Source organism: Chelonus insularis, unplaced genomic scaffold, assembly GCF_013357705.1.
Source record: "Chelonus insularis isolate UGA/USDA-ARS -01 unplaced genomic scaffold, ASM1335770v1 contig_131_pilon, whole genome shotgun sequence".
In the NCBI taxonomy this organism is placed as follows: domain Eukaryota; kingdom Metazoa; phylum Arthropoda; class Insecta; order Hymenoptera; family Braconidae; genus Chelonus; species Chelonus insularis.
The window spans coordinates 1,033,655-1,059,233 of NW_023276372.1; the positions used below are offsets into that span (position 1 = coordinate 1,033,655).

The 25,579-nt window shown below is 26.8% G+C and overlaps 1 protein-coding gene across 1 annotated transcript in view; it reads left to right on the forward strand.

Annotated features, from left to right (window-relative positions):
- The window catches only part of mtt (mangetout), a 39,101-nt gene that overhangs the window by 12,028 nt on the left and 1,494 nt on the right, over positions 1 to 25,579 (forward strand). Inside the window, exons 2-11 of the mRNA XM_035093817.1 lie at positions 10,713 to 10,855; positions 17,994 to 18,164; positions 22,586 to 22,730; positions 23,430 to 23,681; positions 23,762 to 23,936; positions 24,028 to 24,134; positions 24,273 to 24,422; positions 24,643 to 24,776; positions 25,097 to 25,255; positions 25,348 to 25,514. Coding sequence (XP_034949708.1) covers positions 10,713 to 10,855; positions 17,994 to 18,164; positions 22,586 to 22,730; positions 23,430 to 23,681; positions 23,762 to 23,936; positions 24,028 to 24,134; positions 24,273 to 24,422; positions 24,643 to 24,776; positions 25,097 to 25,255; positions 25,348 to 25,514 — 1,603 coding nt within the window. The remainder of the gene's footprint in view (positions 1 to 10,712; positions 10,856 to 17,993; positions 18,165 to 22,585; positions 22,731 to 23,429; positions 23,682 to 23,761; positions 23,937 to 24,027; positions 24,135 to 24,272; positions 24,423 to 24,642; positions 24,777 to 25,096; positions 25,256 to 25,347; positions 25,515 to 25,579) is intronic.

Consider the following 25,579-nt stretch of genomic DNA (forward strand, 5'->3'; position numbering starts at 1 on the left):
AACCCCAACACTTTAATCAATGAAACATAAAATTGACGTCTCCTTTCGATAGAATTTTTTATTTGCTCGTTAAATATATCACAATTTGATAAATATTGGAATATTTATTTCGTTCACATACGCATTGTTTCATTTACAAAAAAATAGGACGTTCATTTTTATTAACGATATTCACAGCCATCTAATAGAAACAAGCCTGGTGGTGACACAACATTTGTGACAGATGTATATTGACTTTTTAACTTTGTTGGACAGAGAATAAAAGAAGAAAGAGAATACTTGTAAGAAATATGCAAGGGTATTATTTAATTTTATCCTTTTAGTTATATGAGAAAGAGTATAGGTTGGAGATTAAACTTTTGTTTAAGTTCTGCGGGAATGTTATATTCAATTTCTTCACAGCAGAATACTTTTTGAATTATACTCGAAATTTTCAAGGAATTTCTCTTTTGACATTCATATATAAACATTTTATAATATATGACGATAATTCGTCTCATGAGTTATTATACTTTACAAACTTTTTTAGATTATGAAATAATAGATGGTGATGTGTATTTCAGAGTAAAAAAAAATCAGAATAATTTAGTCGTAAAGGAAAATTATTCGAAAGATGCGTCTAAATGCAGTTTTAATTTTTTTGTTTATAATAAATTGACATTTTTATAAATAATATAAAATTTGTTTAGAGTCATGTAAAGTCACTAGGAACCATATTGTATTGTTATTGATCCCAGTCTTTAATAATATTAATCATTCAATAAGTATAATTTATTTTAAATGTCTTTTTACCTAACTTATTTTACAGTCTTTTTATTATAAAAAAAACGGCTGAACTAAAGGTATTCAAACTTCTTCCAGATCTTCTTCATTGTATTATCTTTTAAATGAAATTTGTCTAGAGTCAATATCTTCGGGGTTCTCGAGATATCGAAAACGAAAAAAAGCTGGACGTACGTACAACCATTTTTAAAATTTCTTGTATGGTTTTAAATGTCCTAGAACGTAAAGATATGATAAAACAACGAATTTAAAAAATCGAAAATTATAACTTAAAAGATCTGAGAAGTGTAAAATTCCTTGAATGAAAAATATTCTACACTTTGAGAACTTTTCATCTAAACATAATTATTCAAAGTATTCAGTAAATAAATCTATAGTAATCTTCTTGATAACCCATTTAAAAGTTTTATGGGACTCGAAGTAATTCGTATAAAAAGTATCAAGTTAAGGAAGGAAGAATTTTTTATATTAATATAAATTCAATGAAGACAATTTCGCAAGTTTTATCTAATTTAACACTTTTCTTTCTTTTTGTATTTTTTAAATTCCCCATTAAATCAAGATGGAATAATGCAAATTAGACAAAGCTATAAAACAATTGTTGTATATTTAATGATAATGTGTCATTATTTTATGAGAAAATAAAGCACTCTCATTATTTCTTAATCGAATTAGCATATATAATTTTTCAAATTTGATCATATTTTCAACATGCTCTCATCTAATTACTGAATTATCGTAATCTCTGCTTCCTATTCACCTCATAAATCAATCAATTTTCATTAAACTGCCATTATAATTACCCAAAGTGAATCAGTTACAAAAATTGGATTGATATCTCTCTTGCTTCGTTGCATTCAATCATCAAATTATATTGACAACTACTGGGTAATTTTATACTCTATAACCCAAATACCACTTTCATTATTTTTAGTCTGTGATTCGATTACCTTGTATTTTTTGTAAATGTTTATTTATTATAATTAATATGCAATTATTCTAGATCACATTAAGTTATTAACAAATTTTATCAAACTGGACATACGTACGTACAATTATACGTACGTACAGACATATATTTTTTACCCTTCTAAAATGTTTTCAAAATGTCTCAAAATTTAAAGGTATGAAAAAATTACAAAGTCCAAAAGTTGACTTCACTACAATAACTTCTTAATGGAAACTAAAAAATTCAATTTCGTATGACAGAGTGTGCTAATTGATCTGATTAATGTATAAAAATTATAATTCATAAGATTGAAGATTAGGATAACAATTTTTATCCATAATTTAAGTGAAATCGATTTTCTCATCCTCTTACAACTGATTTAATTTTAAGTTTTATTCGTTTTCCCGATTAAGTGTTGGTCACAGCAGCTGTTAGAAACGACGTAATTTCGAAACAGACCAGGGAGGAGATTAGGCGAGAGAAATTGAGTACGAATCAACTGAAGAGGGTAGGAGAAAATTGTTTAACTGGACTTCCTCTGGAAGAGTCGATAGATCCAACGACCATTTTTTCCTATTGATCTGCAATCTAGTAAAATTATTTCCTATCAGATTTTTTTCTATTTTCGACTGCTCACCGGAATAGAAGGAGCAGTTTAAAAGTCTGGATATTTAATACTGATGATATCGATAAGAATTTTTCTTACGATAAGATTGACCTATAGAAGAACTAAGTGGAGTGTAGTTTATCGTCTTTCTTCCATCATTGATCTGAAAATTTAAACGTGGTATTGCTGTGAGTTCATTCAAGAGGTTAGAAAGTGCCTTCAGTCTCTCTCGATCAAATTTGATCGAGTGGTATGGAGAGATTACGGGAAATACTTGACGTGATTTCGCTTACATCAAAAAAACCAGTGTCCTTCTTGACATAAAATTTTTTAATTATCAACTTATTCAAGTACCATATATGCTTTATATGCAAATTAATACTTAGCAGTATTTAGCTGCTTAGCAAAGAGCTTTTATCACTTGGAATTTTCTGTTTGATAAATTTTTTATATTTAAAATTTAAAATTAAGAAATAATTTCGAGAATTTATTATCAATCATTAAAATTGTTTTAAGAATTATTTTTTATTATATTTTATTAATTAAAATTGTATTTAATAATGCTTCAGACAAAATTGAGTATGCAAAGAAAAATAAAACGTCAGAAGCATCGTTTGTAAAAATATTTTATTACGAAAAGAAAATTAATAGAAATAAATATCGATTTTATCATAACCAATCGAAATTAATTATAAAATTTAAAAAAAATACAGTTTGAAATAAAAATTATTATTTTTGATTTAAATATCAAAATGAAGTCTCAAATATTTATTCTTAATAATTAATTGTTTTATTATTTAAATTATAATTTTGGTTTATTATTTAATAAATCTTTCAAATGGCTTTTCAATTCTTTTGTTAATTTACAAATAATCCTATTAAGTAAAACCCATTTTTTTCTATTTAAAAATTAAATAATAATTTATTAATTATTTTAAATAATCATGCAAAAATCTCTTAATCCATCCCAGCTTTTGCACTAGATGTAGGCTAGAAAGGAGTGATCGTTTGAATGTCCTTTTAATAATTTATGACATCACAGAAACGTAAACCTACTCGACATAGAATCATTGATTATCAATTTAATCTTGACTATTTTTTATTCTAAATCACACTTCAATATGTCACAGAGAATAATAAATATTCAGTTGTTCATTTTATTAATATTTGTTAGAACTGTGTAGGCATGTTGATTTAATTATAATTAGAATAATTATATATTTTATTCTGTAGTTTCGATTTGTAAGAGTCAAACATTAATGTCAGTACGACAGTTCCGACAGTTAAATCTCGTACTATTTGCATTTACTATGGGATTTCATTTTGATCGTGTCGTGTACACGCGATCAAGTATTTTCATCGAATGCGATCAAAACAAAGTTAACTACCTCTTTCTCTCTCTCTGTAAGATAGATATTTTTTTATGATTGAAACAACTATTTATTATGATGAAACATACATGTTTGTAAATTATTAGTAACTTGGTATTAAGTTGTGGAGGACAGTGCTTAAAAACTTCAACTGGTATCAAAGTCTTGTCACGATACAATCATCTTTGTGCTTTATACTCTCGATATAGATTTTACAGAAATATTGGAAGGTATTCAATATTGCTGAAGTTGCTTTCATGTATAAAGTGATTTCCTATCGGTATTTTAAGTAATGGTGTATAATAAAAACTGTTATGGAAAATATAGGTAATCACAAAATGAAGCTAGAACAAAGCATGTGACCTGAAATTGTTATAGTGAAAACTGAGCAAACAATTTCAATCCAGATTCGACACAAAGGCTTCTGTCATATTATAATTAATTGCCATCATAACTTACATAAACACACTCATTTATGCTTAGGTGAAAAATGATCATTGTTCAGAACAATATTGATTGTCATTGATTTTCAACTTTCAATTATGAAGTAATTTTAATGAGGTCGATTTTTAAAATTCTTAATTTTGTCATACCTTTACATGTTGAGTCATTTGAAATCATTTGAACGTACGTACGTACGTCCGGTTTTTCTTCGTTTTCAATATCTCGAGAACCCCTGAAGATATTGACTCCAGACAAATTTCATTTAAAAGATAATACAATGAAGAAGATCTGGAAGAAGTTTGAATACCTTTAGTTCAGCCGTTTTTTTATAATAAAAAAACTGTAAAATAAGTTAGGTAAAAAGACATTTAAAATAAATTATACTTATTGAATGATTAATATTATTAAAGACTGGGATCAATAACAATACAATATGGTTGCTAGTGACTTCACATGACCCTAAACAATTATATATTGTTTATAAAAATTTCAATTTGTTGATTTCAATAAATGGGAAGTTCTTCATGAGGGTACGAAGTGCACTCAGACTCATTTATTTGAAGTTTCTTTATTATTATTCTAAAAGAATACTGTATTCAAATGTACTACCATTTTGAGCACGTATAAAAAATACTTTCGATAAGATCAAACTCTAAATTGTACCACTTACAATCTCAAATTAAATCGCACGTGTAACTAGTCGTTTTTATTCGCGAAAAGTGATATCGTTGTTCGCAATTTATCAGCTATGGTGAGATGTTATCTTACAGTACACTGATTTACTGTCCCTAAATTATAGATGTTACAAGATTCTCACCGGCAATGATAAATTCGAGTTGAGTACCTATTTTTTTTTTCTCTTATTATAATGCTGGTTAAATAACTATCTGAGGTAGTAATAATATTTTTCCATAGACTTTGCAGTCATAAAAGTCAATGGAAGTATAAAAAGATCGCAATTTTCCAGATGGCCACTCTTTCACTTAATTTTCGCATTTCAAATCTTCACAGCATGAATCTCATTCAAGCAATATCACGAAGAGTTGAAAGAAATAATATTATTCTTATGCTGAACGTCAAACATTAATTTTTTTTTTATTATTGAATGGAATAAATAAATCACTCATTTAAAATGCTACGAATTATTTGTAATGTTTTTATATGGCTTTTTATAATCGAAGTATTTTTAACAAAAAAACTGGACAAACGTACATACAAATATACGTACGTACAGACATCAATTTTTAAACCCTTTTAAATGCTTTCAAATATTCTAAAATGTAAAAATATGAAAAAAATTACAAACTTCAAAAAACGACCCCATTACAATAAATTTCTAATGGGAAGTTAATAAAAGATAAAAAAAAAAATGAAGACGATTTATTGTATTCATGGCACAAGTAATAAAGAGGTAATTAGCTTTTAATATAAACATTCTCATCACACCTGAAATCCTTTAAGAATGTTCAAAAAAAAAATATTGCAAGAGTATTAAGTTAAAATTGTTGAAATGTCCAACACTTTGTCGCACTTGTTTGCCATGAAAACACATTTAGCAATGTTATAGAAAGCATCTGGCCACATGTGTAAATACAATAAATTACGGTAGAGAATTTGCGCTGTAGTCTACTTCTCTCTATACCAAGGATTTTTCGTTAACTCAATTTGAATAAAATTTTTAATTTCACGTTCTATATTTAGTCGTTCATTTTCTTAATATATTCGAGCTTATTTTTGCTTGAATTATTTTTGCTGATTATCATTAGAGAATTCTAAAATGAAATATTTCATCACTTTCGATGGTGAAATATTATATATATTTTTGCAAGATTATTTCGATGCAAATAAGAGGCTTTACCTGAAGGACTAAGTTAATATAGAATTACAAATTATATGGGCTAGTAAAGGCAGGCAAAATATTGATAGAAGCTCACTATAACATCAATTTGAAATGCTAAACTAAATTTGTCGAAGACGTAAGACTCATTACTGGTTTCATGAAGGCAAAAACTTGTAGCTCGAGATTTTCATTATATCTACAGGTGTCTTTTTGATTCAAACAAGGGATCACGAAGCCAAGAGATATTTTATTCTGAAATGCATAACTGAATTACTCGTTACTTAAGGAGCTTTCGCAATAAAAAAGAAGTCGTGATTAATTAATTAGATTTACAATTATTATTTTTATTAAATACTAACTCATCTTTTTAGGCATTCACGTAAAATTATTTATTGATAATAGAGGTGTTGAATTGATTTAAATAATAAAGTAAATGAGTAAGAAGCTTATTATGATTATGATAAATAAATTTAGAGAAGATGTTATCAAAACTTAAGTGCATCAGGAGCATCACTAAATAAATAAATTGAATAAATAACCGGAAAATACATATTTATTGAACACGGCTGGTTACACGTTGCAAATCTTGTTGTGAAAACGTAATCTGTTGGGAGTCTAGTTTGTTTTATGTGATTTTGATTTAACTTCACAAGATTATTATCTATCATGAGTAATTTATTTAAATATACAGAAAAAAAAATTTACTGTCATAAAAAGCTTATAGATTCGATCAAATATTTCTCGTGCCAATTTGACATTATTAAAAATTTTTAATCTTTGATTACGTTTACGTTTTTCAAGCATAATTTTATTAAATACAATTAAATATTTAATTAAAAAAATTTCAAATAATTTTTTTTAATGAAATGAACATTTTTTTGTATCGCGAAAATTCATTTTTCAATTGAAAGAATAATTCAAGCTAAAATTTATTCATTCGGATATTAAAAAAAATTTATATCAAAACAAGAGGCTTCAAATAAATGAATAAATGTGTAATTTACCTCATCCCATACAATTTTATTCCAATTTCTAAATTTATAAATATTTTTTGCAAACAAACCTTAACAATGAATAAAAACGATTGTTCATTCATTTAAAAAAAAAAAAGAAAAAACCGTAAATTGTATGATAAGTTTTAATAAAGCAAACAAAAATAGCAAGGAAAAAAAAATCTAAAAAAAAAAGTACATCAGAACTCAAGGGAAAGCTTACAATGTTGACAACATGTATATTCAACCTTGCATATTCCTATTGTACAGTACGCAAGATCATAAATCGTAATTTATAACAGTGAAAATACATCTGTTACACCACAATAGAGAGCTCACGTCATCTGTTATTTGCAGTTGCATTGCATTATGCATATGATTAACGATAATTATTATATCAATCGATCGAATACCAATCACGGATACACACATTCAATCGATCGAAACACCTTTGGAAATATATATGAAAATAGTTATCGACTTTTTTTTAATCAGTACTAAATTGAATACAACGTTTATCGCAATAAACTAAAATCCAACACAAGAATCGTGTTATGTCCGTTTCACGGCTGCTGAGCTTTTATTACCTGTGTTCCAGCTTCGATAGTAGCATCGTAAAGTCTCAGTAGTGCAACACATATGTTTCAAATACCTCGATTGAACATTCTTTTCACATTGTCATGAATAAAATGAATTCACATAAATGTTAAATATTTAAAATAAAACTTTAAACGATAGATTTTTTTTTTTGCATGGGCATTCAAAAAACTATGTTACAATATTACAGTACGAATTTATATACATAATACTTCAGTCAAGATGATGATAAAATTTATTATGAAGAGCCTTTGAAAATTTCTCAGACATTAAATAACTCAAAGCAGATGAGGGTGGAACCCCTAAAACGAATCTTATGCAAAGGTTTTCAGATGCCATCTTGTGAAACAAATTTTAAAGAAAATTGGTCCAATTATTAAAGAAAATTTATTTTATGAGACGCAAGTTTGAAATTTTAGTTAACTTTAAAACAAAAAAAAAAAAAAACATTATTTTACTGCGGTTCGTAAGACCCACAATCTACTTTTCATAGAAGAATCTAGTAGCTCCACTGGGAGTTACTTGGATGAGGGTTTTCCCTCAGAGAAGTTGTCCTTTTTCACAGACCGTACTCTTTACTTACATATAATACCCTTGTGACATCAAGGAATTAAGAGGACAATAGCAAATAAAAAGGACATCCTTAAGGACAATAAAAAATTTTTATAGAATTTTTTTTTCACATCACGCAAAAGGTTGGATGAAAATCTCCACATGTAAACATGGAAGAGATTTTTTATAAAAACAAGGTAGAAATCTTTTCATTTTATTAATTACATTAACAGCTTTTCAAATATTAACTCAAAAAAATTACTACTTTAGCTTTTGTGTAGAAATGAATCCAACAGTATCTAGATGAGTTTACTTCATTAAAAATATTTATAAACAGTTGGTGTGCAAAGATTTCAATGGAAATAAATATTTTTAAAGACGAGAAAGCTTTCAGGGGTTGATATAAAGCTACAATGAGAAAAAAGTTTATTTTGAACAAGTTATTTTTTTTAACTAATAAAATCAACATTTTAAATCTTTGCAATGAATTTAAGATAAAAACAGAAAAATTAGAAACAACAAAACAATATAAAGTGACAGGATTAAAACAATGATTATCGTCCTTATCATTTATACTTGGTGCACAGTTTTATCAAGCACATGAGGCTGTTTTTGGTTTAATCCTAATGTTTCATTGAATTGACGATTTATTTTATAAAATATTTCATTTTAAACTTTCTTTTAATGCAAAAAACTTTTCTTAGTGTATAAAGGGAAAAGTATCTTAAAATCAAGTAACTGAACTGTGAATAACACTAGTCTAGCACGATTATTACATATATAGCTTGATAATAAATGTAGTAAGTTTTTGATCTCAGCGTTAAGCTGTCGACAAATATTTATTCAGGATTTTCTTCTGAATGCAGAGAAAAGTAAAGAGAAGTTTAGGAAGCAGCGATTGAGTTTATACCTAAGGCAACATTCTGTGAAATTTAAGGTGGTTAGTAATTGATGGTAGAAATTATTGTGGCTCTTATACTAATACTATATATTTTGAATGAGATGTTTACAAATATGAAAAAAATTACAAAAACATAACAAAGTAAATAACATTTATCTACTGCAGTTGGTCTAATTTTTATTTTTTTTTTTTTTTATTCTCATTATTATCTTCATTTAGAAAAAGGATATGATAAGAAAAAGCCAGATGGAAAGGAGACAGTCTTGTTCATTGTTACGACTGTTACTGAAGACTGAACAAAGATAGGATGAAGATCAAAGAAGAAGCTCCTACGAGGGCAACAACTATACGTCGATAAAATTGTCTCCAGGGGCTCTAAAGAATCGATGACTCGTCGACAAAGCCAGAGAAAAATAGATAAAAAGAAGAGAGAAAGAATATTATTTATTGTCACTAAAAGAGTTAAACATTTTTTTTTCAGTTCTCTCCATTCCTGTGTTGTTATTGAAATAGAATAATTGTGTATGTTAATTTAGACAAATTAAAAATGAAATTCAACTGCGTATTTTATATATAGGTCGAATCGTTATAGTTGGTAAAATTTTTACATTAATGAATAGTACATGAAACGTCGAAAAAAATATATTTAAAATTGGAAAAAATTTTTATAAAACCAATAATTACTGTGGAAAAAAAAAGAATAATTATAACTGACAAAAAAAAATTATTTTATATAATTAATAAAATATAATAAATGTAATTAATTGATTTTTATGACAAAAAAATTATGAAAATCATAATGATAAATAATTTTGAGAACAGAATTAGCAAAAAATTATAAATCATATAAAGAAAATAATCAAAAGAGTTTTATTAAAAACAACCTAAATTATTTAATTGATATATTAAACAAGTAATAAATTAGATATCACAAAAATTAAAATTTAAAAAAATGGAAAAGTTAATTAACGAATTTAAAGATAAATAAATATTATAAAATTACCAATTTTGATGATTCCGAACGAAGCCAGGGTATTTCACTAGTAGAATATAGAACATCAAAATAAAAAAAAATTTTAAATTGAAATAAAATTGCGATCAAGTCATGGATTATTATTATCTATTTTAAATGTTGCAAATGAAAATTGCGAATTGTAGTTAAATTCGATTATTTACAATATTTTTTTTACTAAAATAAATATTGTATAATCAAAAAATACGAAGATACAAAGTTTGTATAATTGTGGAATATTTGATCCAATCAAATTGAATTTTAAACAAATAAATGAATTTAAAAAAATGAATAAAATTTTATTAAAATACAAAATAACAACAAAATCCTTTTATTGTGGTTTCATACTGACAGTTGTTGATATCATGATACTGGATTATTTTCGTTGAAAATATTTTTTTCTCATCAATTTATCTTTAGCAATTTTAATGGAATAAATTATAAAAATTAATCAAAGCATGTGAAAGAAATACACTGAATGGTTACTGAACGGAAGTAATTGAACTCTGGCGTTGATGACCTGTACCTTTCAACATCACAGCCTAATACATGTTACTCCACTAAATCATTAATTGATTCTGTTTGATCTATGACTGTACATCATTCTTGCAACCGGATCCTTCTAAACGATAAATCAAGTTGTGTAATATTTGTATTGTTTGCAGGTTCTATTAGCAATATTGATGGGGCTGAATACAGCTGCAATAAAAGTACTGTCAGGAAAGTCATCAGTGGAGTCGTTGGAGCTGCTAGTTCTGTTACATCTATTCAAGTTGCTAATCTTTTGAGACTTTTTCGGATACCTCAGGTAAATTCAATTATAGTGTAATTAATTTGCTATATCATTTTAGAAATAACAGTAATTAGAACAAAAGAACAATTGAAATAATGCCTGGAGCACTAGTCAGCCTCAATTTCAACTTCAACGTATGAAACTGATGTTCTGTAGTGCACGAAAAAAAATATTAAATCATTTTTTAACGGCTGAGTTCAAATAACCAAAGTCAATATATTTATCTATCAAGTTCTATAAAGAGAAATTGCAAAAAATACTAGTTTTATTTGAAGTGTGTTATCAATAGCTATTATCATAACAAAATCTGAAGCAATCACTTAATCTAACCACTCAATGAATACCTGTTATCTCCTATCTTCTGCATCATCTATTTTAATCACTGTTATAACGACTACTACTTTTGCATTCATAGAATTCATAAAAATTTTCCTTCTAGAATTAGTTTGAATAAATGTCTATCTGCATTGAGAAAAAAATTTGTCCTATGTATTTTTATGTAATGATTATATTAATGTTTTTTAAGTCATGCAATGCTAGGATAGCCAAGTAGGTTAATGCACTGAGCAAAGACGCGTGCGTATAAGCGAACATCGTAGGTTCAAACCTCTTTAAGTTTAAAAAAAAATTTATTTCAGCGAATTAATGAAATTCAACTAAAAATCTTTTCTAATTACGAATATTAATGATAATAAAATTAAGTAAACAATTTTAAATGTAATAAAAAGAAGAACATTAAAAATTAAAAAAAAATAGGAATTTTTTTTGTAATTAAACTCATCAATAAAATAATTAGAAAATGATATTAACCGTAACTTCATACGGTGATGGTAGGAAGAAGGGAATTTTTTTCATTCTTAATCGAAAATTATTGCAAGCATTTCCCTACTATCATGTGCTACTTTAAAGTCCATATCATTATTTCAGTTTATTATAGAGTTGTAATCCTGTTCAAACTACACATCTAAATAATGCTCACCTGAGAACAGTTAGTGGTGAGAGCGAAACTAGTAAATTATCATCAAAATTTTTTTCGCTTATGTAGAGAAATTAGATACAAGCAATGACGGTGAAACTAAAATATCAAATGAACAAGTTGCTAATTAAGAAGACTACATACCTGCATCACGCCCTGCAATTTCGGTACATGCAAGCCACAATATGTTCCCACCTAGTACTTTAGTGACTCTAAAATATAGCAATTAACTTCCTGACCAGATCTCTTTTCTCAAGTAGCAGCAATTCACTGAGCTACGATATAACATGAGGAATAATTAATTGCACACACTTTTCAATTTACTATTACACTTAGTAAGTGAAGTATTTGTATTGTAGTAATATTTTATCTGACTTCATTGTACTGAACAGCTTGCAGCTAACATCAGAACAAATTGACTTTATTGTTTTCCAATTAGGTCTATCCGAAAGAATGATATTTACATACTGATACGAAGTTTGTTTTAGTATTCCGTGAGATTTTTTTCAGGTTCATTGAACATAGATACTTGAATGTATGTGTCATGTATATATCAATTTCATTCGTGCACTGAATGTACGTATTTGCATAGATAATGAGATGCTCTGCATGGCTATACATATCAGAATCAATTTATACTAGTCACAACTATCTGATGGAACCTTCATTCCAATAGGATTAAATCTGTGTAATATGCCCTTTATTTTATTATCACAATTGTCGATTTAAACTTCATTATTACGTAGTCAGCAATGAAAATTAAAATTATTCCTAATCTTTGAATTGCTTCGAATGAAATAAAACAACCAACAAATGTCCTAATTTATTTAATTTTTGTTTTATAATGAATGAATTAATCTCAACAAAATAATTTTTTAAGTTGATATGAATATAAAATATTCACAAAGGATTAAATGAAATAAAGTACCAACCGTGATCATTCAATATAAATACGTGGTATTGTGAAATAATTCTAAATAAAAAATGACTCGAAATGAAAAGATAAAAGATATCGGGGACTTTATTCTCTATAAACATTATCCCAATCGGATAATCCACTCCTGGAAAATATCATTTTTATATTAGAAAAAGGTGGAGGTAAACTCTAAGGTATTTTATAAATAAAACCTTTTATTTTAAATTACACAATGTAGGAGGTTTTATTAAAAAAATAATCAGTCGTTCTTCTTTTGAATTCTAATGAGTCAAAACAAAAAAATGGAATTATTCTTATGTAAACATCACCTTGAAAAAAATAACTAACTGTTTACGGGGTTAAAAATTAAACACCTGTCGGTATGTTTACTGTAACACACTTTGAATTTATAGTGTCACGATGTTCAAACTCTGGAAACTCAATCTGATAAAAAATGCCCTCATATAAGATGCTAGAGGAAAAGGTAGGATTATGAGTCACTTTTTTTTTTACTCAATTACATTTTACTCTATTAAATTATCGCCCAATTGTCACTTTTTGACGCACCGTGTGAACACTTAGGTGTTTTATTATCAAATACTTCAACCGTTTTATTACTAAACACTTGAATTTTCCTGGATTTGTAGTGAAAAATCAGACAGAATTGGATTTTTTTTTAGAGGAAAATTTTTAGGAAGAAACTTTTGAATGATTCGCAGTGTTTTTTGAACAAGTTGTTAGTTTTAAAATAAAGTTTTTGTTTTTATTATTTAATAAAGTATTTTTTAAAATGTTCTTCCAAAGTTTCATTTTATCGGATTTTTAACACACTTTTATAAATAACACTTTTGGAACAAATTTTTTTTTCATACGAGGAGTTTTTATTATTATTAATTTCCAAAAATAAAAGTGAAACGAAAATTTCAACCACGACTACAGTCATTATTCTTCATCTTCATATACAATTACTACGTACGGTAAATGTGAAATTTATTAATATATCAGTAGGTAATAAATAATGCTCCTTTTCTCGAGGTGAAATAAATTTTTAAAATTATAAAACAGATAAATTTTACTTAAAAACATTTTTTCCCCATTTTTTAATTTCCTAGTTTTTCATTCATCATAAATATATTCATGAAAATTATTTCGTAAGCATTAATAAATAATTATTTTATAATATTATTGATCAGTTAGAGTTGAGAAAAGTTTTTTATCGTTTCCAATAAAAGTATTTCACAGTTAAAACTTTAAAAATCCTAAATAAGATTTGTAAAAATTTTAATTAAGGTAATGAGACCGTGGATAAAATTATTTGTGCATTAACTCTAATGTAACCCCTTTTGCACGTTCTGTCGTCTAACCAGTGCATTCACAGAACTCACTTCGCCCTTCTTAATGTTCTGCATTACACCGTTCATTCGCATTTCTATGCAAAACGTGAGTCGGTAATATGGATACTTCGAAGCTCCGATTTGGAGAGGATAAGAAAGATATAGGAGAAAAGAATGAAGATTTTTTTTTTCAGAAAAAAAAAATTCTAAAATGTTTGAAACGTCAGCTCACCACCACCAAGTAACTTTCGTTAAATGGAACAATAGAAATTACCAGCATTTTTCGTTTAAAATTATTTTGATGAAAGAGAAGGCTTGAAAATACAATAGAATATAAATTTTGTTCCATTATTACATTGAATTTTAGTTGAACGAACTTGTAATTTTTTTTTATTTATTTTTTTTATTCTCATTTGTTATTATTTACTTATTCTTCTTTTGAATTGAATTTTATAATAAAAAATAACGATGATGTTAAATTTATGTATATTAGTTTTATTATAGATATTGTGAATTTTCATTGGCATTTATGGTCATATTCGTATTTTTTTTATTACATTATAAAATTTTACTTTTCGAAATATTTGGTAACATATTAGAAAGTTTTGAAACAAATATCTACACGTACGTACATTTGTAAATATAAATAGATAAGATTTTCGCAAAATTGTAATAAAAAAAAAACATAATTAAAAACCGTTAATGAGAATAGAAAATTCATGAATGAATCATTTCGATCATGCTGAAATTTATTGGGAATCATTTCTAAACGTACTCAGAAAATTGTTGAATAATTCTAGCTCTGTATCTACTCTCAAACCCACTCGATGATAATATTTTAGATCACGAGGAGTTATTAATTATGAATGGTAGTACAGGCAAACCAAATCGCACTCAGACTTATTTTTTATTTTGTACTCACTCCTATTGTTCTCGTCTTTTTCATTATTCCACTTGTTTATTCTTGTATTTTCTCTCAATATAATCCAACAATCAGAACAATGCATCGAAAAAATAATTTCCAGTAATCTAAAAGACATCAAAGCAGCTGAGATACTTTTTTACAAGTACTACATATACACATACACATTTACACACACACACTTATCCAAATCTCTATCAACACAATACTGATTGCAACTTTCATGATCTGCCTAGATAACCGCTAAATCGATTCTAAGTACGCACATATTTGTCTAACATAATCAATCGATCGATTGTGGTAAACCTTTAGAATAGAATACGTGTACATGACAGCAAGCATACGACAATTTACAGATCTGTTATTCACATAGCCCATGGACAATCTATGAGATGTGTTTAAGCTCTGCTGGTGATGTACATCTCTAACATAAACTTACACGTGGTGGATTTCAATCGCAAGCAAAAATTTTTATTTATCCCAAAAATTTAAATATTCACTTGCATTGATAGGTATTTTTTTTTTTTTAATCATTCAAAGTCCTAATTTTTAAGTATTTAAAAGTACCTAATTATTATTCATCACAGTCCAGCATTAATATTTTTTTTTTTCGCAGTATTATAAGGCATAATTATCAATTAATTATGTAATAAAAATCTTGCTTATTGAATAAGCATTAATATACAAGATTCAATTATTAATTACCGCATTAATTTATAATTTCTTGAGTTCAATTATAAACTATAAGAGTAATTTGACATTTTTTTCCATTTACTGAATATTGAAGTAATTGATAATTCAGTAATTTCACAAAGATTTACTTAAGATTTATGTGTTACAATTAACTTTAAATTCATCACTGCAAAGTACTTGTCAGAGACTTTAATCTTAATATCAATTTTTGTCATGACTGTTTTTAACAAATCCATGGCTCCAAGTACCTATATTTTGACTCGTGTTCTGTCAATCCATCCACATCTACTCTTTGATAACGATTTGTTTGTATAATTTCCGCTGAAACATTCCATAAACTGAAAAGAATTAGAAAAAATGGATAAAATAGTAGGAAAAAAAATTCACTTTTACAGTTAAATGATCCGAAAATTCTATCAGAGATAAACATAAACCAATAAGAGAAATGCTGCTGGCACGAGATAGATACCGTCGTTGTGATTTCGATCGTGAGACTTGAAACAGATGGTAGATATGAGTTAAAACTGATGTTTCAGATACTTGGGTGTTCAAATAACAAAAATCTATCCGATGTTTACTACTTTTGTTGTAATAAAAAAATATCAAATGTAAATAAAAATTGAAGACACAGGTAACATGTGGTAATCTCATTAAAATTCAACAATAACTTCCGCAAATTGTGTTATCTGCAGTTATATATTATTTCGGAAAGATTTGATTTATTTTATCGATTGAACCCATCTAATAATTCGAATGTCTAAAATTTCAACATTAAAGAGAAAATGGCCTTACATCGATCATATATATCTCCACTCTGAGATCTTATATAGTGCTTATTTCATTCTGTTGATCGTTCGACTGGGCACAAACGTGGAAAGAGTTCAATTTAACAACGATCTGAGCTCAGTCTGTCCTTTCCTATTCCTGTAATCTTATTTTCTACAGCCACAGAAACCGATTGGCAATTTCACTTTAGAAATTTTAAGTAAAGATGTTAGTGAGTATTCTCTCTATGTTGTATCAAGTAATTTTAATAAACTCCTGAAATTATATTTTGACATATTAATTTAGAACAATAATAATAACATCCCTTACAGCCTATGAAATGTGAGATTTCTAGCTATAGCACAATAAAGTTTGAAAGTTTAGCTGGTAGAAAGGAATATTAGACAGCTGTAAAGTTTAGCAGGCAAGGTTATCTATTAGGTAAATGAACCAGTCATAGACGTGCTAAAGTTAGTACACAATTGACAGGGTTATGTTGATGACACAAAAAATGCGATGATGAATTCACGTAGTTACACATTTACTTGAATCGTTGGTAGTATTGGAAATACTTTGAATTGTTTATCATGACTTTGCAATAAAATATTTTATTTAATTTAACAAAATATATTTTAATTTTTAATATATTTTGGTTTAAAATTATAATGAATTTATAATGTTATTCAATTAATTAGCAATGTAGTTATTTTTTAAACACTTTAAGTGCATGAAAATAAAACACTTACAAATTTGCAATATCGTTGTAATTTATTTACAGAGAACTCAGTGTCACTATTGCATTTTTTCCTCCATCAGAATATCAATTTTTTTTCTAACATCAATTGTATTCATGACCATGCTGTAATATTGCTTAAGAAAATTTTCAATTACAGATTTTATAATTGTACTTGAAACTCTTTTATTTAATACCACTGCTATTGTTCGAATAAAAAGAATACTTATATTTCCATATAAAAAATAAAAGAAAACATAAGTTGAATGAGAAAAACGACGAATAAAAAGCAACAAGCTATTGTGATGTATTTAATGAGATTAATTTAAATATATTTTTTCATTACCTCACTGATAAGAAGTAAAATAAAGCTTATTGCAAAAAAGTTAAAATATTTGAGAGTATATCATGCAAACATTCAGGCGTTACAACTTATTTCAATTCGCCTACTCTTTATGTACATCGCACCCCTCAACGTCGAAAAAACTTTGATAATCCTCCCTCCCATTTAATATAATACTCTCTCTCACATTCTTAGTCTTTTGGGGATGACAGTAAAATACAACCGACGCTTATTAGCTGAAGCAACATGTAAATACACTCATTTTTCATTGTTAAAGTCCTTGAATAATGCTAACTTTTTTGTGTGAGTTAGTTATGGTAATAATAAATAGCATAATATTTATAAGAAAAAGTTTAAAATTAAAAATTATTTGAGTTTTTTTTTCCGGATGGAAAATGATTTAAATAATAAATACATTAGGATTATCATAAATTATTGAAGTTAATAATGATTATTTTCATTTCCCCATAGGTATCGTTCTTTTCAACAAGTCCGGAACTATCGAACAAACAACGCTTCGAATACTTCACTAGAACAATACCTAGCGATCATTATCAAGTTAAGGCGATGGTTGATATTATTAGAAAAATGGGCTGGAGTTACGTCTCAATTATTTACGAAGAAAGTAATTACGGTATTAAAGTAAGTATGAAGAGAATGTTTCACATGAATAATTATTAATAATGAAGGATATTAACATTACACATTGTATACACGAATAGAAAAAATTCATTACTATTAAAAAAACGATTTTTTAATTTTTAAAATCAATGTTTTCCAACTGTTAATAAATATTTTATAATAATAAAAAAGTTTTGATTATGAACACATTAGTAGTTTTATAATGAACAAATCTTGTTTTATCGTAAAGAAATATTTCTTAACAGTCAAGAAGCCTCTTTACTGTTACAAATCTCTTCTATCAGTGTACTAATTATCACAAGATTAAAAACTTGGATTAAAAAGGCTAATTCAGGTTTAAGACGTATGTAAATTTAACATAAATATGACATTGGTTTAATGGTATTGTAAAGTAAATAATGAATAAGTTTAATTGAAAATAATAAATAAAAAAGACATTTCTTCATAATCAATTTGAGTATCTTGCAAGTAATTACTTGTAAGATAATCGCATCAGCTTAAATACCATTTTGAATGGTCAAAATCCATGTGAGAGGTACTAAAGAGTGTAATGAATGAGCGAAGATACAGAAAAGCAAGCTATGGAAATGGTATTTCAACGCCTCACGAACATAAATGCGAACCACGAAAATGCAAATAACTTTAATCCAGCCAGCACTACGTATATCCACGTTTAGAGTCAACCCTCTCTTTAGATGCAGTGTTCTATATATAATACCAGGGAATATTTAACGGTTTAGAAATGTCACTCTTTGGACACTTCTATCTTCCTAATTGAGTTTATTGCCGTAACTTCGTTGTGACTCATACTATTTTCAAAGTATTTTAGTTCCAACAAAATTTTCTTCATTAATCCTAATTAGGTTATTACAATATATGAATGAACGACTTGCAACTCCATAAAATAGGATGCAAACTATGCATAATCATTTATATCGATTATATTATGAGAACATGATAATGATAATCAACCTACTTTTAAACAGTCACTAGGAAAGTATGAATAATAGTTGAGGTACACTGAGAAAATAATTTTCATTTCATAAATAAAAAATTTAATTTTAAATATTCGCAATTAAATATTTTATTGAATATTAAGATATGAATCTTAATAAAAATATGATCAATTCAATGAAACACTAGAATTAACCAATACTCACAAGGAGAGGGTCCAGGTTTGGAAAAAGGGATTTTATTAAGTTCCCAGTGACCCCTGAAATGAAATAAAAAAATTTTCAAATAAAGGTTATAAAAAAGACCCTAAAATTAACGTAATTACATAATAACTCATTAGTCTTAAACAAGGTTATTTTGTGTCAATAATATTGTTGCAAAGTCATTTATTTTATTAAATCTTATTGCTTGCTTAGAATAGACATAGCTGTATAAAGTTGTATAAAATTATGGAGGAAAGTGAGGTGAAGTGAAACACCAAGAAAGAACGTAAATTAACACATTAACGACACTGAAAAAAAAAATTTTTAATATCAAGTAAATATGTAATTGTTGAAGGATCAAGTAAATCATCACTTATGATAATTAAATAATTAATCAAAATAAATATTTATTAATCCATTAAATTAATTATTTATTTAACATAGTGATTATTTACTTGATCCTACAACAATTACATATTTACTTGATACTATAGTACAATTTATTTTATTAAGTGCATTTTATCAACAAATATTAATAATTTTCAACGCATTAATAAATTAAAAAATTAATGTACCAAAAGTGCAATAAGCGCTTTTAAACTTATTTTAATGAATTAGTGGATTTTCTCGAGCGTTTTACTTGACCTTATCATCTCATTTTTTCTTTGTTAAAGTTCTGATAAAGCCAATTATATCAAACTATTTTTTATTAATGAATGTTTAGAAATTAAACACTTGAAGTATTTACAATGTTAAATGTCATAAACAAACAAGACAAATTTTAAACGCTCCTTGTCGTTTACCAGAATGCTATAGTTTGTTCATGGTAATTAACATTGTAAACATTTTAAATGTTTTATTACGAAACACTTAAATTTTCTCAGATTTGCAGTGAGAAATCCAAAAGAAATATTTTATTATGATTATTCAAAATTGTGATGTTACTAGATAAAATGAATATTACTTGTTTGCAGTAATTTTTTTTCCCAGTGTGCAGAATGTATTTGTTACATTTTTTTTTATTCTGCAAACTTGCGTTGACTGATTACTACGTAGAATATATAAGACCGTGAGTGAGGAAAGGAAGAAAAATGATCGGAATTAGAAATTATGGAAAAAAATCTTCATAATTTAAACCGGGATTTAGATGCGAAAGGTACGAGATATGAATAAATGTTTTTTTTATTTTAATTCCAATTTAAGTTAGCTGCGTTCCATTACACAATATAGGCATCTAAGATAAACTTGGGTTAAAATCAACTTATCAAACAGCTTGATATTTAAAAAATTTATCTTATCAAAAAACTTTTAAACTCATAAAAATTTATTCATAAAAAACCTTTGTTTCGACTAAAACTAAAAATTTCTCATTAAGTATCAACTTTTCAGTATATTAAATTTTTCGTTTCAATTTTAATTAAATTGAATTTTCAACTACTAATACATCTTCCATAAGATACTTATATATTTCTATCCAACAGATATCTAAGATGAAAAATTATTTTTATTTTTCATTTATAAAATATTCAAATCTCGCAAATTGTAAATAACTTTGACTAAACAATTTTCTTTTTAAATTATGATAATTTTATGAGAAAGATTTATTTTTCTATTGTATGATGATAATAAATTTTTTTTCTCAATAAAAAATAATAATCTGGAATTTTTATTCAGATTATTGAAACAATTTCATCAAACCTTTTCTCTTTATAATAAAACTGAGGAGAAAAAAAATAAACCGAAAGGTTCCATTGACATCAAATATAAGTCAGCATTAATAAAACGGATTGCAAATACTTTTAAACAACCAATAGAATGACAAATAGAATGCACAAGTGAACATGAATAGAGATGAAATTGAAGCATACTGGCGAAATATTTGATAAAGCTCTCCAGGCATGTACACTGATTACAGTATACTCGATATGGATTCAATATATGCATATATTTATTTGTATAAATGTAACATAATTATCTATACATTTTAGAAAGATTAACATAAAATAAACTCAACATTAAATATGTTAATCTAAAGTATTGCGGATTCACACAGTACTTAAGCAGAAAGAATCAAATGCTAAATATTTGCTTGGATTTATAGAAATAAAAAAATATGAACGAGAGGTTGAATGTGAATAGAATATAAAAAGAATAGAGGCAGTTATTTTAAAATAAATAAATATAGATTAATTTAAAATAGATTTATAATAAAAGTATTCATCAATTTATTACATTCAACTAAGTACTAAAAAATATTATATTACTTTTTATAGGTAACATTTTCAATCATTGTCATATCAAATAAATTCCTTACTATATTATTCAAGAATGACTATTAAAAATGAACTAAAATATGACGCAAAACTTTGTTACATTAATGTACGGTGATAAATTAAGATCAGTACACCACCACTAGTAATCTGAAGTATAGATTTTTCATTTCGTTGAGTCAGAAATGAACATTGATTTATTTTTTATTCATTATTTATATTGTTCTCAGTAATTATTTCTCTTGTGGTGTTAGAAATTATTAAATAGACATCCAAAAGATTACTCCTTTCTAGCCTACATCTTGTGCAATAGCTGGGATGGATTAAGAGATTTTTGCATGATTATTTAAAATAATTAATAAATTATTATTTAATTTTTAAATAGAAAAAAAGTGGGATTTACTTAATAGGATTATTTGTAAATTAACAAAAGAATTAAAAAGTCATTTGAAAGATTTATTAAATAATAAACCAAAATTATAATTTAAATAATAAAACAATTAATTATTAAGAATAAATATTTGAGACTTAATTTTGATATTTAAATCAAAAATAATAATTTTTATTTCAAACTGTATTTTTTTTTAATTTTATAATTAATTTCGATTGGTTATAATAAAATCGATATTTATTTCTATTAATTTTCTTTTCGTAATAAAATATTTTTACAAACGATGCTTCTGACGTTTTATTTTTCTTTGCATACTCAATTTTGTCTGAAGCATTATTAAATACAATTTTTATTAGTAATATATAATAAAAAAATATTTCTAACAATGAATTTAATGATTAATAATAAATTTCCAATCTCTTAACTTTAAATTTTAACTATGAGAGTTTTTAAAAAATATTTTATTACAAATAAATTTCTTATGAAGACTTTGTTTTAGGAACTTTATGGCTCATAATTTTCCTTTCCAATTATTTTTTAAGCTTGAAATAATGAAAAAAATTATAACGAGAATTGTAAAGAATATTCAATTTCCCTTCAAAGGCTTACGAAGAACTTGAGGAACTCCTTGCCAAGAATCAGATATGCATCGCCATTAAGGAGAAACTCGTGAAGGATTCAGGAGTTGCAGAAGAAACTGCTTACGATAATATCGTTCAAAAACTACTAACAAAACCACGAGCAAGAGGTGAGTATGTGAATCGAAATTACATGAATTATTTTGATCTCATTTACAGTTTGTGTTTACCATAAAGTTCTCTCATGTAAATTTAAGTAAAATATCATTCAAGAATGTTAAGTTGCTGTCAATCCTCATAAATAATAATTCAATAGAAGTCAATAATCACTCTCATGAATAAAAGCATCTTGCAGTAGTGCGACTCAAGATTTAATGCGACACTCAAAAAGAATATTATATTGATTGTACATATTTTATAAATCAAGTTTTAGAACTTCAATCATTTTATCAATTATCTTTAATAATGTTATTAAAAATATTAACCGTACAAATAATAATAAAAATTAAAACGAAAGCTTTTTCTTATTAAATAAAGTCTGCGAATGACATCGTTAACTCTACATGAACAATGAAATTAAAGAAGTTTTAATCGACATTCTGAACAAATAAACTCAAGTATTACTTTGAAAAAAAAATAATAATAATAATAATAATTAGAAAAAAAACTTTACTATTGTCAACAAAAAATTGACTATCAATTCTCAATTTATTCCAAGAGTAATAAATTGATCTTAGATTTTTTAATGATTAAAATATAGGAGATTATAAATTCTCAAGAAATTTTATAAAAGATTATTTATGCTAATTGAGATTAAATAGGATTTAATTAAATATGCGCAAGTTAAATGATGACCTTTATGAAAACAGGGTGCATTATCTTTGGCTCCGACCAAGAAGTAGCAGGTATGATGCGAGCAGTGAGACGAAATAATGCAACAGGAGCATTCTATTGGATCGGTAGCGATGGATGGAGTGCTCGAGGCTTGGTTAGTAACAAAAATGAACCTGAAGTGGAAGGCACTTTGTCAGTTCAACCTCAGGCTAATCCTGTTGAAGGTTTCGAACAGTATTTTCTCAATCTTACGGTAGAGAATAATCGTCGTAATCCATGGTTTGTTGGTAAGTATACTTTTATAAAGATCTATCGTAATAATTTTAACATTGAAAAAATGAAAGAATGCAAAAAATATAATTTTTAGAATTTTGGGAAGATCATTTCCAATGTCGTTATCCAAACGCATCACGAACTCCATACAATCAAAAATATAAAGTTTCATGTACAAAAAAGGAGCGACTTACCAAACAAAATACTGCATTCGAAGATCAACTTCAATTTGTTTCAGATGCAGTTATGGCATTTGCTTATGCTTTTCGGTAACTTTTCCGAATATTTCACTTCTATTGAATAAAATATAAATTCCATCCTGCTACATATGTATATACTCAAAACAATGTTTGAATTCAGGGACATGCATGCAGACCTGTGCCATGGCCAGCCAGGACTTTGTGATGCGATGAAACCAACTAAGGGAACGGAACTTTTAAAATATTTGAAAAAGGTTGAATTTCAAGGTATTATGCGGAAGAGAGAATTAACAAACTAATCTTTTTAGAAAAAAAAAATACTCGAATAAAGTCATGAGTGAATATATCCAACGGATTTCCGTATTTTTATTTTATTGAATAAATTTTTTATCCATTCTTTAAAAGGTCTTAGTGGGGATGAATTCCATTTCGATAAAAATGGTGACGGACCAGCACGATATAACATTATTCATTTCAAACAAGTATCACCGGGCGAATATAGATGGATACGTGTTGGAAAATACTTGGAAGGCGAGCTTGTATTGAATATGTCAGGTACTGAAAAGTTTCAGATAATAACGTATTTTTATTTTCAATATTACATACATTTACTCTATATTTATATTAATTAACATATCATACAGCATTGTTGAAATTTCTAACGAACAATGGTATTTCAAATAAACAATTTCCATCATCACTGCAGTGTTCACGTATTATTCAGTCGAGTATATTTATCCTGTAATAAGCTCATATAACAAAAAATATTTTGCAGAAATTCAATTCCGGCTAAATAATCCTGAACCTCCCGAGAGTGTATGCTCCTTACCGTGTCGAGTTGGGCAGGCGAAAAAATATGTTGAAGGAGAGAGCTGTTGTTGGCATTGTCTTGATTGCACTCAATATCAAGTATGATAAGAAAATAACTTTAATACTTTTCCCTGATTTTTAACTTTTCATAAGGAAGTTATTAAAACAATGTTTATTGCTGATAGATTTGATTATTATCAATAAAATATTGATATTATTAATTCTACATGGCTTATAATAATTGCATATAGTTTATAAAAATTCTAATTTATTGTAAATAATTTTAAAAAAAATAACAATGATATGACAAAATGATGAATTTTAATAAATACAGACATGAAAGGTTTCTATAAAATTATAACAAAAAAATTTTCTATTATGTTTTAATTATAAAATTAAACTGAAACTTTTTTTAATAGATACGACATGCTACTGATCAAACAAGATGTGTTCAATGTCCTCAAGGAACAGTTCCTGATGAAACACACTCGTATTGTCGAGATATCCCAGAAGAGTTTCTGAAATTTGATAGTGGATGGGCAATTGGTGCAATGTCGTTTTCCGCAAGCGGGATTCTGGTAAGTTCATTAATCTTACTCTACACAGTCTAAAGGATTTCAAAGTTCCTACATCATTTAATCCCTGAGATTAACTCTGTGTGTTGATTCAGGTAACTCTCTTCGTTGGAGGAGTATTCGTCAAATATAACGATACTCCAATTGTACGCGCTTCAGGGCGAGAACTTTCATATGTACTATTAACTGGTATATTGTTGTGTTACTTGGTGACATTTACACTTATTTTGAAACCAACTGATCTTGTTTGTGGCATTCAAAGGTAGGTTATTCCTTATCTTAATTTAAAATTCTCTTTTGAATAAAATAACCTCATCAATCATTTAT